This window comes from Mus caroli, chromosome 11, assembly GCF_900094665.2.
Source record: "Mus caroli chromosome 11, CAROLI_EIJ_v1.1, whole genome shotgun sequence".
Lineage (NCBI taxonomy): Eukaryota > Metazoa > Chordata > Mammalia > Rodentia > Muridae > Mus > Mus caroli.
Genome location: NC_034580.1, coordinates 98384812 through 98396919, shown reverse-complemented (window position 1 = coordinate 98396919; position 12108 = coordinate 98384812). Strand labels below are relative to the sequence as shown.

The 12108-nt window shown below is 56.3% G+C and overlaps 2 protein-coding genes across 4 annotated transcripts in view; one reads left to right on the top strand and one right to left on the bottom strand.

Annotated features, from left to right (window-relative positions):
• Fam171a2 (family with sequence similarity 171 member A2) overlaps nucleotides 1-5647 on the top strand; it is a 10342-nt gene extending 4695 nt beyond the window's left edge. Inside the window, exons 4-8 of one of the 2 annotated variants that reach the window (XM_021175551.2) lie at nucleotides 2333-2491; nucleotides 2574-2753; nucleotides 2851-2967; nucleotides 3077-3203; nucleotides 3716-5647. In XM_021175551.2, coding sequence (XP_021031210.1) covers nucleotides 2333-2491; nucleotides 2574-2753; nucleotides 2851-2967; nucleotides 3077-3203; nucleotides 3716-5162 — 2030 coding nt within the window. In that variant the 3' untranslated portion in view covers nucleotides 5163-5647. The remainder of the gene's footprint in view (nucleotides 1-2332; nucleotides 2492-2573; nucleotides 2754-2850; nucleotides 2968-3076; nucleotides 3204-3715) is intronic. The other variant, XM_029483736.1, reaches the window with a different exon arrangement.
• An 85-nt stretch (nucleotides 5648-5732) lies between these two features.
• On the bottom strand, nucleotides 5733-12108 carry Grn (granulin precursor). 2 transcript variants are annotated; one of them, XM_021175550.2, is made up of 13 exons: nucleotides 12002-12108; nucleotides 9408-9552; nucleotides 9170-9295; nucleotides 8960-9044; nucleotides 8488-8597; nucleotides 8256-8391; nucleotides 8028-8137; nucleotides 7707-7830; nucleotides 7392-7489; nucleotides 7057-7302; nucleotides 6606-6839; nucleotides 6300-6524; nucleotides 5733-6212 (listed from the first exon to the last, which is right to left on the bottom strand). In XM_021175550.2, exons 1-13 carry the CDS (start codon nucleotides 12031-12033, stop codon nucleotides 6075-6077), a joined length of 1809 nt encoding a protein of 602 aa, XP_021031209.1. In that variant the 5' UTR covers nucleotides 12034-12108; the 3' UTR covers nucleotides 5733-6074. The 2 variants fall into 2 exon arrangements, with proteins under 2 accessions (XP_021031209.1, XP_029339597.1); XM_029483737.1 differs by lacking the exon at nucleotides 12002-12108 and adding an exon at nucleotides 11848-11995.

The window sequence follows — 12108 nt, the reverse complement described above, 5'->3', positions numbered from 1 at the left end:
GTAGAGGATGAGCGGGGGCTTGAGAGAGAGAGAGAGAGAGAGAGAGAGAGAGAGAGAGAGAGAGAGAGAGAGTGTGTTAGGTGGAGTTGGCAGGCAGGCAGGCAGGAGGGCCGTGAGGGCTCAGGGTACTTTCTGGCCTGGTACATAGTATACTATAAGGTGCTTGGCCAGGACTACAGAGCCACAGTGAGGTTTGGAGTTTGAAAGAGCCCTCTCCAGTTTAAATTCTTACCCAGTTATTGGCAAATTGATTGTTTGCCAGCTGCATCTGGATAACCCCATACCGGAGGCCTCCAATGCCCCCCGGGGACTCTAAAATGACAAATGGATCTTGGTGGCCCCACAGCATGGCTCCCACGGCTGTCGGTGTGAAGTGCAGGGCATTGGCAGTACTAGTCAGAATGCCCCAGCCGCCACACCACTGTAGCCTGTGACCACTGGGCCTCTCTCCTGCACGCCCAGAAAGGCAATTCCCACTTTCTTTCTCCCTTACCCTACAACACCCCACAGGGTAGCCCAGGCTCCCAGCATTTAGTAATAAAGCAGGAAAGACGTGTGTAGAGGGGTGTGGGGTGACAGGGCCAGGCTCCAGGGATGGTGGCCCTGGTAATGTTGCTGAAGTTCTGGTTTCATTTCTGCATCTATAAAATGGAGTTGATACCTCAGGGGCCGTTAGGCTAATTAAGGGGGTTACTATACATAGCCTGCTTAGGACAGCATCCAGTATATTTTGAAGCTTAATAAATGTTACCTATGACCACACAGGATTGGAATTCTGTTTATATGTCTGCTCCCGCAGTCCCAACACCACACACACACACAGCAAGCTAATGTGTGTCTATCTAAATGGGAACAATTTGGGGCTGGAGAAATGGTTCGGTGCTTGAGAGCACTTGTTGCTTTTCCAAAAACGTGTGTCCTATTGGATTCCCAGAACCCACATGGTACCTCACAGACTAACTTGTCTGGGGGAAATCTCACGCCCTCTTCTGGTCTCTAAGAGCACTGCACACCTGTGGTACACAGACATACAAAACACTCAATACACATAAAAATAAAGGAAAAAGAATTTTAAAAAGTGTTCATTGGCCACTTTTCTCTTTTTCTATAATTTTTGAGACAGTATTTCAGAACTCTGTAGTTCAGAGTTCCGGCCTGAGAACTCTGGCCCGAGACTCCAGTTCGTGCCGCAGACTCTCCTGTGCTGACATTACACATGTGTGCCACCGAGCCAGGCTTGCTTGCCACATGTATTCAGTGGGTGCTAAATGAGGGCCCAAGCAAAACACTTCTTCCCATCACAGCAGAAGGTTCTAGAGAAACGGTAAAGAACAGCACACACTGCCCAACAGCGTCTGCGCACACCTTTGATCCAGCACTCAGGCCAGCAGAGGCAGGCAGATCTCTGGGAGCTCCAGGACAGCCTGGGCTACAGCATGAGTGTCATCAGAGCCAGAGCCAAATAGGGAGACCCTGCCTCAAAAAACCATAAAACCAAAATAAATAAATAGATAGATAGATAGATAGATGATAGATAGTGAGACAGGCAGACAGACAGACAGACAGACAGATAGGCAGGCAGGGCAGTAGCCTAAGCATGAAGACAGGGGATCTTAGTTCTGCATCCCATGACCTAACTCAATGCCTACCACACAGATGTTGGCTCAGGACATGACTAGTGTGGGTGTGTGTGCGCATGTGTATGTGTGTGTGTGTTGGGTGTGTGTGTGCACGCATGCACGCTTGAGTGTATTTCTGTGTATCATGTGCAGAAAAGGTATTGGGTCACCTGGAACTAGAATTTTTTGTTGTTGTTTTTTGTTTTTTTTTTGGAGACAGGGTTTCTCTGTATAGCCCTGACTGTCCTGGAACTCACTTAGTAGACCAGGCTGGCCTTGAACTCAGAAATCCGCCTGCCTCTGCCTCTCGAGTGCTGGGATTAAAGGCGTGCGCCACCACGCCCGGCTCTTGGAACTAGAATTACAGGTGGTTGTGAGCTGCCATGTAGGTACTGGGAAGAGAACCCAGAGCCTCTGTATGAGCCTCGACCCTCCTCTAAACCGCAGTGACTTCTTTCTCTTCAGTCCCATGACCCCCATCATTTATATGTTAATAAGGAAACTTCAGAGGAAGTGAGTAATTTGTGGAAGGTCACACAGTCTCCAGGACTGGAGGTTCCAGTATCACATCCCTTCAAGTTACCAATCTGTGGCTATCCCATCCTCTCTCTATTCCCACCCTCCCCGGCCTAACCCAGTGGTTCTCTTTTTTTGGATACTTGCTTTCTGCTTTGGTCTGGGTCAGGCTACCGCAGTGCCTGCTTTCCATCCAGGTGCCCGCTCCCAGCCCTGGGTGCAGTTCCAGCGTAGAGCTGCCCGCCTGCCTGTCAGTTCCACCTACAGCCAGCTTTGGGCTTCGCTCACACCGGCCAGCACCCAGCAGGAAATGCGGGCTTTCCCTGCCTTCCTGGGGACCGAGGCCTCCAGCTCAGGTGAGCCTGTACTTAATGTAGAGGGGAGACACCTTCCTTCCATAAGGACACGGCCATTGGTACCAGTGTCCTCTTCCCTCAGGCAATGGCTCCTGGCTGGAGCTGATACCCCTGGCTGCTGTGAGCGTCCACCTGCTAACAGGCAATGGGACAGAGGTGCCTCTCTCAGGCCCCATCCACCTGTCCCTGCCAGTGCCCTCAGAGCCTCGTGCCCTTGCTGTGGGCACCAGCATTCCAGCCTGGAGGTTTGACCCCAAGAGTGGTAAGTGTTAGGGGCAGGGTGCCGGTGCTAGAGGATGGGGCTTCTGTTAGAGGTGGCAGAACATTGAGTCTGATGAACTCCCCTGGCCTCTTTCTAGGGCTGTGGGTACGAAATGGCACTGGTGTGATTCGGAAGGAAGGCCGACAGCTCTACTGGACTTTTGTCTCCCCGCAGCTAGGGTACTGGGTAGCTGCCATGGCCTCCCCTACATCTGGTGAGATTGGTGGGGCAGTGGGGGAGGGGCAGCGGGGGGAAGGGAAGGTTGGGAGAATTTAGGCCTTGTGAAAGGTGAGAAGGGCGTCCTAAGCCCTTGCCTGGCACAGGGCTGGTTACCATCACCTCAGGCATTCAGGACATCGGCACCTACCACACAATCTTCCTGCTGACGATCCTGGCCGCCCTGGCGCTGCTGGTGCTCATTCTGCTGTGTCTACTGATCTACTACTGCAGGTGAGTTCACCTGGGGCCCCATCCTGCCTTCTCTCACCACATCCTGAGCCCTGCTCCTGTGCTCTGCACTGGGATCTCAAAGATGCTTCTAGAAGATCCTTAAAGTGCTTCCAGGAAAGAATGCCAATGCAAAAGCTAAGACTCCAGAGACTGGTGGCTTTAGAGAATGGGGTGACAGATGGCAGGACCTGCAGGCCTTGCCTCTGCAGAGACTCCAATCACAGCTCCAACCAGCCCAGCTCTCACCCCCAGAGCAGGCACTCCTAGCTGCTGGCATTGCCAAGTTTACCCCCATGAAGCTGAACGGGTGCAGCTCCTAGATGAATGATCTTCTTTCTACAAACAGCTTCTAGACATCATCTGGGTCCCCCACCATCTCTCTCGAATGTTCCAGGCATCCTCTATCTCCACTCCACTGCTGTCTTCATCCCTTGTGTCGGCAGCTGTGGCGGTTTACGGAAATACCTTTACTTTCGGCATCCCTGAGCGCCTGTCTCTTTCCTCCTCTGCAGAAGACGCTGCTTGAAGCCAAGACAACAGCACCGCAAGCTGCAGCTCTCCGGCCCCTCGGACAACAAACGAGATCAGGCTACGTCGATGTCTCAACTCCATCTTATCTGCGGGGGACCCCTGGAGCCTACGTCGTCGGGAGACCCCGAGGCCCCTCCCCCAGGCTCCCTACACTCGGCCTTCTCCAGCTCCCGAGACTTAGCATCCTCGCGGGATGACTTCTTCCGTGCCAAACCGCGCTCCGCCAGCCGACCGGCCGCTGAGCCTCCTGGTGCCCGCACCGTTGAGGGTGCCGGGCTCAAGAGCGCCCGCTCCGTCGAGGGTCCTGGCGGGCTGGAGCCCAGCCTGGACGAATACCGCCGGGGTCCAGCCGGGGCCGCGGCCTTCCTGCATGAGCCTCCCTCGCCGCCGCCATCCTTCGACCATTATCTGGGCCACAAGGGGGCGGCCGAGAGCAAGACCCCCGACTTTCTGCTGTCACAGTCGGTGGACCAGCTGGCGCGGCCGCCGTCCCTCAGCCAGCCCGGCCAGCTCATTTTCTGCGGTTCCATCGACCACCTCAAGGACAACGTGTACCGCAATGTCATGCCCACCCTGGTGATCCCTGCACACTATGTGCGCCTGGGCGGAGAGGCGGGCGCCGCGGGAGTGGGCGACGAAGCCACCCCGCCGGAGGGCTCGGCCGCCGGCCCCGCGCGCCCCTTCCCTCAACCCGACCCCCAGCGCCCCCTGATGCAGGGCCACGCGGGTGCGGGAGGAGACAGCGGTGGCGGCGAGGGCTGGGGCGGCGGGCGCTCCGCACCGGTCAGCGGCTCGGTCACCATTCCGGTGCTGTTCAACGAGTCCACCATGGCGCAGCTCAACGGCGAGCTGCAGGCTCTAACCGAGAAGAAGCTGCTGGAACTGGGAGTGAAACCTCACCCGCGCGCCTGGTTCGTGTCCCTGGACGGACGTTCCAATTCACAAGTGCGCCACTCCTACATCGACCTGCAGGCTGGCGGCGGCGGCCGCAGCACCGATGCCAGCCTGGACTCAGGCGTCGACGTGCACGAGGCTCGACCTGCGCGCCGCCGGCCCCCGAGGGAGGAGCGGGAGCGCGCGCAGCTGCCCGCGCCGCCGCCGCCTGCGCCCCCGCGCCTGGCGCTCAGCGAAGACACAGAGCCCAGCAGCAGCGAGAGCCGCACCGGCCTCTGCTCGCCGGAGGACAACTCGCTAACGCCCCTGCTGGACGAGGTGGTGGCACCCGAAGGCCGGGCAGCCACGGTACCCAGGGGTCGGGGCCGCAGCCGTGGGGACAGTTCCCGCAGCAGCGCCAGTGAGCTGCGGCGCGATTCGCTCACCAGCCCGGAGGACGAGCTGGGGGCGGAGGTGGGAGACGAGGCTGGCGACAAGAAGAGCCCGTGGCAGAGGCGGGAGGAGCGGCCGCTAATGGTGTTCAACGTCAAGTAGTGCGGCCCGGGGGTCGCCCACCGCCCCTGCAGGTTCCCAGAGTGCGCGTCCCGGGATGCTATGGCGGAGGGGCACGCGCTCTTAACCCGGAGAAGAGCTCAAGGGTCGGCAGAGCTCATTTGTGGTATGTGCTGGGGGAGTGTCTTGGGAAGGGACCCTGGATTGGCCTCCAAACAGAGGGAGGTGGGAGGGACCCGGTCCCCCATGGGAGGGGCTGGGGAAGAGGGCTGGGGTGGGGGAGCAGTGCCTGTATAAACGTGGCTGTACATAGAAAGATCTATTGTGGGAGAGCAGGAGGGGTGAGCCAGCCTCAGCTGCTAGGGTGAGGGCTGGGAAGGGAGGGGCAATCTCTGTGGACCCTTGGGAGGGAGGGGTGCTGCTTGGGTGTCACAGGGCTGGTGGCTGGGGTGATCCTGGAGACTAGAGGATAATGTGATAACACTCTGGACAACAAAAAAAATACAAAGCTGGTGAGGTTAAAGTGCTCTGTGTGTGTGTGTGTGTGTGATTTTTTTTTTCCTGTGGGGAATGCTGGTATCAGAGGGCCCTGGTGCAGCAAATCAGATACTATTCAGAAAGTGTACAAACTTTATTGGAGCAACACACGCACACGCGCGCACACACACACACAAGCAAGCTCACACAACACCTGTGGCTCGGGAAGAGCACCTGGCCACAAGGCCCACAGAAACCGGAAGAAATGGCAGTTTGATACGGGGCTTTTTTGCCACAGCCTTCTTTCCATAAAAGAAGGTTTTAGTTTGAGGCTCCACCTCCCATGGTGATGGGGTGACTCAGGATGAGTAGGCCGGGGAGACGATAGGGGAGGAGGCACTAGGGAGGCCTGAGTAGTGGATACCCTCAGAACAGGGTTCCCAGGACTGTGGAGTTCTTTAAGTCTGTAGCCCTTCCTTACAGTAGCGGTCTTGGGACCGGATCCCTCAAAAACATGTCCCATCGAGGAATCTTCTTTCGCAAACACTTGGTTCCCCTGGCTGAACAGTGGAAGCCACCGGGGCAACAGTGACGTCCATCTCTACAGCAGACACCCTGGATGGTCAAGGGAGAGTGAGTACTAGTCAGGGCAGAACACAGCCCATGGCCACACCCAGCCCCAGGGTCAGGGATAGCACTGACCTTTGGGTAGGGACAGCAGGCCCAGACTCCTCCACTGTCTTTACAACAGGTCTGGTTATCATGGCAGAAATGCCCTTCTCCACACTCCACATTCCCAACCTTAGGACCGAGGGTCAGGAGCACGGGAGGCTGCATAAAGTCCACATCCTTCTCACAGGTCCTTGCCTTCACGTTGCAGGTGTACCCAGCCGGGCAACAGTGCTGCCGGTCCTCACAACACACAGCCTGTGGAGCAAGGGGATGGGATCACACTCATATCCCAAGAACACAGCTCCCTTCCCCGAGGGCGGTGGGGTGGAGACTCACATGGGGCAGCTGGCAGCAGGCCCAACTTCCCTTCAGGCTTGGGCAGCAGGTTTGCCCTACTGGGCAGCTGGTATGCTGGTCACAACCAATATCTCCAATTTGGAGCAGGGTGTTCTGGCGGGCAGGCATCTTCTCCAGGCCAGCCACCATTGTGTCTCCCTTCTGACAGTACCCCTGAGCCAGACATGTGAAGCCCTGAGGGCAGCAATGGCGGTTGTCTGGGCAGCAGACAGCCTAGGGGTGGGCAGAGAAGAATGTTCCTACAGAGGACCATGGGAGTCTGCCTCTCCAGCTCATAGCTTCTCCTGATGGGGACAAGTCACAGTACTGGGTACCCGCCCTGGACTAGGCAGAGTGCAGAAGAAATAAAGCCACGGGACTCTTACCACCCACCTGCCCAGGCCAAGATGCTATCTCTACCCCCTCAGGGCTGCCTCCCTTTCCATGTTACCTCTGGGATGGGACAGCAGCCCCAGTCCCCAGAATTGAGTTTGCAGCAGGTATTGTTTGTAGGACACTTAGTGAAGTCATCACAGGGGACATCACTCTTCAAGATCTGTGGGTCTGGCAGGCGGAGGGGGGCTGTGACCTTCTTCATCCAGGGTACTTGGAGGATACCCATTTCGCAAGTTCCTTTCTCTGTGTGACACTGAAACCCTGCCGGGCAGCAATGAATGTGGTCCTCACAACACACGGCCTAAGGTAGACAGAGAGAAACCAGTAAGCACTGGTGCCAAGCTGGCTGCCCCTTCCGCTTGGACCGCTGTGCCCACTGCTCCCAGGTACCTTGGCAAATGGACAGCAGCCCCAGGCCCCAGTGTTGAGGCGGCAGCAGGTATATCCTTCAGGGCAGCTCACCTCCATGTCACACTTTACCTCCTTCACTGTGAGATGGGCAGAGACCAAATCATCAAAGGCAGTGGGACCAGGTGCGGAGAACGGAGCACACAGCTACCCCAGTCACAGTGAGCCTCATGCAAGGCCAGTGGAGAGGGTCCCTCCATGCGGCCATCAAAACCCACCCATCTGATAGCCGTTCCATAACTGACAAGAATCCCTCTTTATTGAGGGAATGAAATGGGGTCTAGTTTGTTCCTGTACCTGGGTATCCAGGCAGCTTGGTCAGGAGATCCGTGGTGTAGTCCTTGGATAGGCACTTACTCTGGATCAGGTCACATACAGTGTCCTGGGGGCAGCAGTGCAGGTGGTCGGAACAGCAGGTGGCCTAGGTTGAGACAAGTATAAGTCTCTGAACTCCAGTCTTTAGTGAGCACAGGGAACGAGCCAGGCTGATAGCGTACACTGTTCCAAACCGCCACTAGGGGGCAGCATGAGCCTTAGAGCTCTCAGGGATCAGCCCAGTGCTTGGAGCCTCCTTGTAAGGCTATATATGAGCCCAGGGGGATCCAGCCATTCACTCACGTTGGGCATTGGACAGCAGCCATACTTCCCAGTGGGTAGCTCACAGCAGGTAGAATCATCGGGACACTGGGTCTTAGCATCAGGGCACACCACAGAAAAAGGCAAAGCCACTGAAAGAGCAATGAGGCATGTGGAGGGGCTGCCGGAATGGTGGGGACTTCTTCCCATCCAAGAGTCAAATGTGGCTTCACCCCCAGGTGCTGGCTGGGTGGCTCCCGGCCTCCTCACCTGCCCTGTTGGTCTTTTGTGCAGGGAACTTCTTTAGTAGGGCGTGGGTGCCCGTGGGTGAAACGCATCGTGTGTGAACCAGGTCACAGGAGGCCCCATGGGGACAGCAATGCACTCTGTCTTCACAGCAAGAGGCCTGAGAAGAGACAGATAATCCTCACTCCATCTGCATCAGCCCCAGGTCCCAGTTCTACCCCTCTACCCGCTAGTCACCATTTCCCTACACCTGTACCTGGGGCATGGGACAACATCCCCACGAACCATCAACCATAATGCAGCAGGTGGCAGAGTCAGGACATTCAAACTGGCTCCCAGGACACTGGACAGCACCCAAGGGGTTATCTGCAAATAGAAGAACCCAGAATTCCATTAATCTAGTCAGCAAAGGTCATTCCCCAGGACCATCCCAGAAGGGACTGCGGGTCCAACTACAGGAGGTTTAGTGGCTAGTCCCAGGGCTTAGGTGATCTCCCAGGTAGCCCCTACTGCAGAGAGACAACTAAGGCATCAGTGGTGTTAAACCAGCATGGCCTCTCCGTGTCCCCAGACCCCTGGAGTTCGGCATCCTTATCTGTCACCTTCCTCTCTCAGAACCGCCCCTCTGTTCTGGAATCAGGGCCACCCAGGTGGTTGGGCTCCTGGGCCCTTCAGGTGCCACCCGATGTCCCTCCCCACATGCCCCCCTCCCCTGTGCCCCACAGCACCTGACATCTGGAAGCAGGATTTCCCATCTGCACTACAGTGGAAGCCCTGGGGGCAGCAGTGGTAGCCATCACCACAAGACACACCCTATGGACACAGAGAGGTCTCTGTGAGCAAGACGCTTTTGCCTGGGACTATTAGAGTGAAGGAAAAGAGTAAACGCAGATTTTAAGCACCCCCCCCCCAATTCCCCAAGCCAATGGCACTGTCACCTTAGAGAACGGGCAGCAGCTGGAAGTCCCGGACACAGTGAGAAGACAAGAATAGCCAGCAGGACAGTGGCCATGGGTCTGGCAGGAGCCATCGAGATGATGGCTCGTTATTCTAGGCCATGTGTCCTGGAAAGAGATGACATCAACCAAAGGGTCTGTGCCAGCCTTGTTCTGGCCAATCCAAGGTAGCCAGCCCTTCAAAAGGTCCGGGGTGCCAACTGGGGCAGGAGACACTCACCAGAAGAGGGTTACAGCAGCTGTAGTTGACTCCTCCCTGGTCAAGGCAGCAGGCAACAGGGCAGAACTGCCCATCTGGACACTGTGTTCCGGCCACCAGCCCTGCCGCGAAGGCCAGCCAGCTCATCAGGACCCACATGGTCTGCCTGCAAATGCCAAGCAAAGTTTGGCAGCCACCTTAAACTCTGTGCCACCTTCTACTCTGAGGCCACACACTCCCCTGTGCTCTGAGCAAGGCTCTGGCTTCATTGAGTCTTCTCAACAAGCCAACAGGAAAGCAAGCAGATGTGTCGCTTGTGTCAGCGTCCTACCAGTGTGCAGCAAGCGCGTATGCGTCAGCTGGCACACACTGTGGGCATGAACACGTGTGGATTCATGGCCTCACATACGGCCTAACACCTGAGACTCTGGGTAAGTGGGGGGGGAGGGGGTATGGCAGTCAGGAAGGCATGTGGCTTTTGTGGCTTTATCTATGGGACTGTGGGCTAACTGGGAGGCAGAGGAGACCTTAGCAGACACAGGAGGATGGCCAGCCCCACTGCCGGCACTGAACTGCCACCTGTAGCTTTCAAAAGCCTTGGGGGATAGAGAGGGACAGTCATCAGTCACATGATCATGTGGGAAACCAAGCAGTGGAGAAAGTTGTAAAAACAGAAGTGCAGTGGCCAGTGGGGTCTGGTCTGGCTTCCCTATGGGCCAGCCACCGCCTACCCACAACTATCCCCCCACCCCACCCAAGGGAAGGGGACACAGAGGCTGGGTCAGCCTTAAAGCTAACTTCATGGTGAGCCCTTCCCGACATCACCAGGGCACCCGGGCACCTTTGGACTCCTCAAACGGACGCCTCCGTCTCTCCCTCCTCAGAAACCGAAACTCAGCTGCAAGTGGGAAGACCCAGCACAGTGCCTCACTGCCTCAGCAGGAGGAACCGAGCCTCTCACTTCCCTAATAAGCCTTTCCCCAGCCCAGCTGGCCTACCCAGCAACCCAGAAGGACGCTACTCTGCCCAGGGCAGCAAACCCAACAATATTCAAAGACCCTCTAGGGAGTCCTTCTCCCTCTCCTTACTGTATTTCTCTGCAACAACTATGCAAAACAGTAATTATAATATTACTTTCACTTTTCAAATCCACACCTAAGGATCAAGTCAGGGGAAAAAAAGACGGGATATGGGACTGGGTTCATATGCCAACTGGTCTCCCTGAATATTGTCAGAGAAAGACCCTGAATCCCAGAGGCCAGAGGTCCAAACAGGACAGGACAGAGCATTTTTCTGGCAGGTGACCCAAGCAGGATAGAAACAGGGTGGGAGCCGGGCAGTGGTGGCGCACACCTTTAATCCCAGCACTTGGGAGACAGAGGCAGACGGATTTCTGGGTTTGAGGCCAGCCTGGTCTACAGAGTGAGTTCCAGGACAGCCAGGGCTACACAGAGAAACCCATCTTGAAAAACCAAAAATAAAATAAAATAAAATAAATTTTTTAAAGTAGGTACAGGGACTTGGGTTTTAGTCCTGGAAGTGACACTCTATGCCTGAGGGCCCCAGAAATTGTTCCCTGTGTCTCAATTCTTCAATCTCTGCCTGGCACTGGTGGCTATGAAAGACAGGAAATGCCACCCACACATGGCAGGCATGCTTTTGATCCCAGCATTTGGGAGGCTGAGGTAGGAGTGTTGCAAGTGCCAGGACAACTTGGGCTATAAGGTGAATCCCAGGCCAGCCTGGGCTACATAGAAGGATCTGCTGTCTTTCTCTCTCTCTCTTTCCTTCTCTAGGTCTTTTCGAGTGCCCTTTCACCTAATTCAAAGAACATCCCAGAGGCCATCTCCTAACCAGGAAGGGGTAGGGGAGACCCAGTTCCTCTCAACAGGGCTAGGGTGTGGTGAGCCCCTGGCCACCTCTACACTACACAGCTAGGGAGAACTGGAGCCTTTCAAAGCCCTAGCTCCGACATCTTCCACTAGGTGGCACCCCCCAACTCCGAGTGTCGAGGGGGAAATGAATTTCCTAAAAGGTGAGCCAATCCAGATGAGAAGCAGCAGGGAAAAGTGGCGGGGAGAGGCGGAAATTAGCTCTCTCGCCCCCCAAGAACGGAAATAAAGCTGACACAACCCAGGGACTCAGCCATCATGCCCTGGTCCTGCTCGCAACCCCTTTGAGCTCTGGGGGCCATGGGCCGGAGATCCCCACCCAATGCACGCCGCCGCAGAGACCACTTGCAGCCAGCATCCGAAAGAGAAAGAGCCGGGACCTGGAGACAGAGGTGGGAAGTACAAGCAAGAGAGGAGCTGGCCCAAGAGTGGGGTGATTCCTGTCCTGGAGAAAGGCCTGCAGCTTTCCGACATGCTGGGCAAGAGAAACCTCTTACTGGGATGTGTGTGTGGGGGGGTCTCTACAACAACTGCTCCCACCCCTCCAAAAAAGAAAAGAAAAAAACAACCTCGTTAGTGCATCAGAAACCCCTAGGGGAGTTTCAAGAGGCAGGTCTTCTCTTGTCTCTGAGCTGAGACTCCAGAGGACCCTCAATTGCACAGGCAGCCTGGTCAGGCCTCTGGACAGTAGCCGGGGAGATTGTCTGCAGAGGGTCCTCCTACCTGCGTCGGGGTCCGGGCTCCCTGGGAGGCATCTGGCGGTCAGCTCCAGGACTAGGGCTTGGCCGCGCGGTGGCCCGCCCACCTCAATTTCCATTAGCCATTGCTCG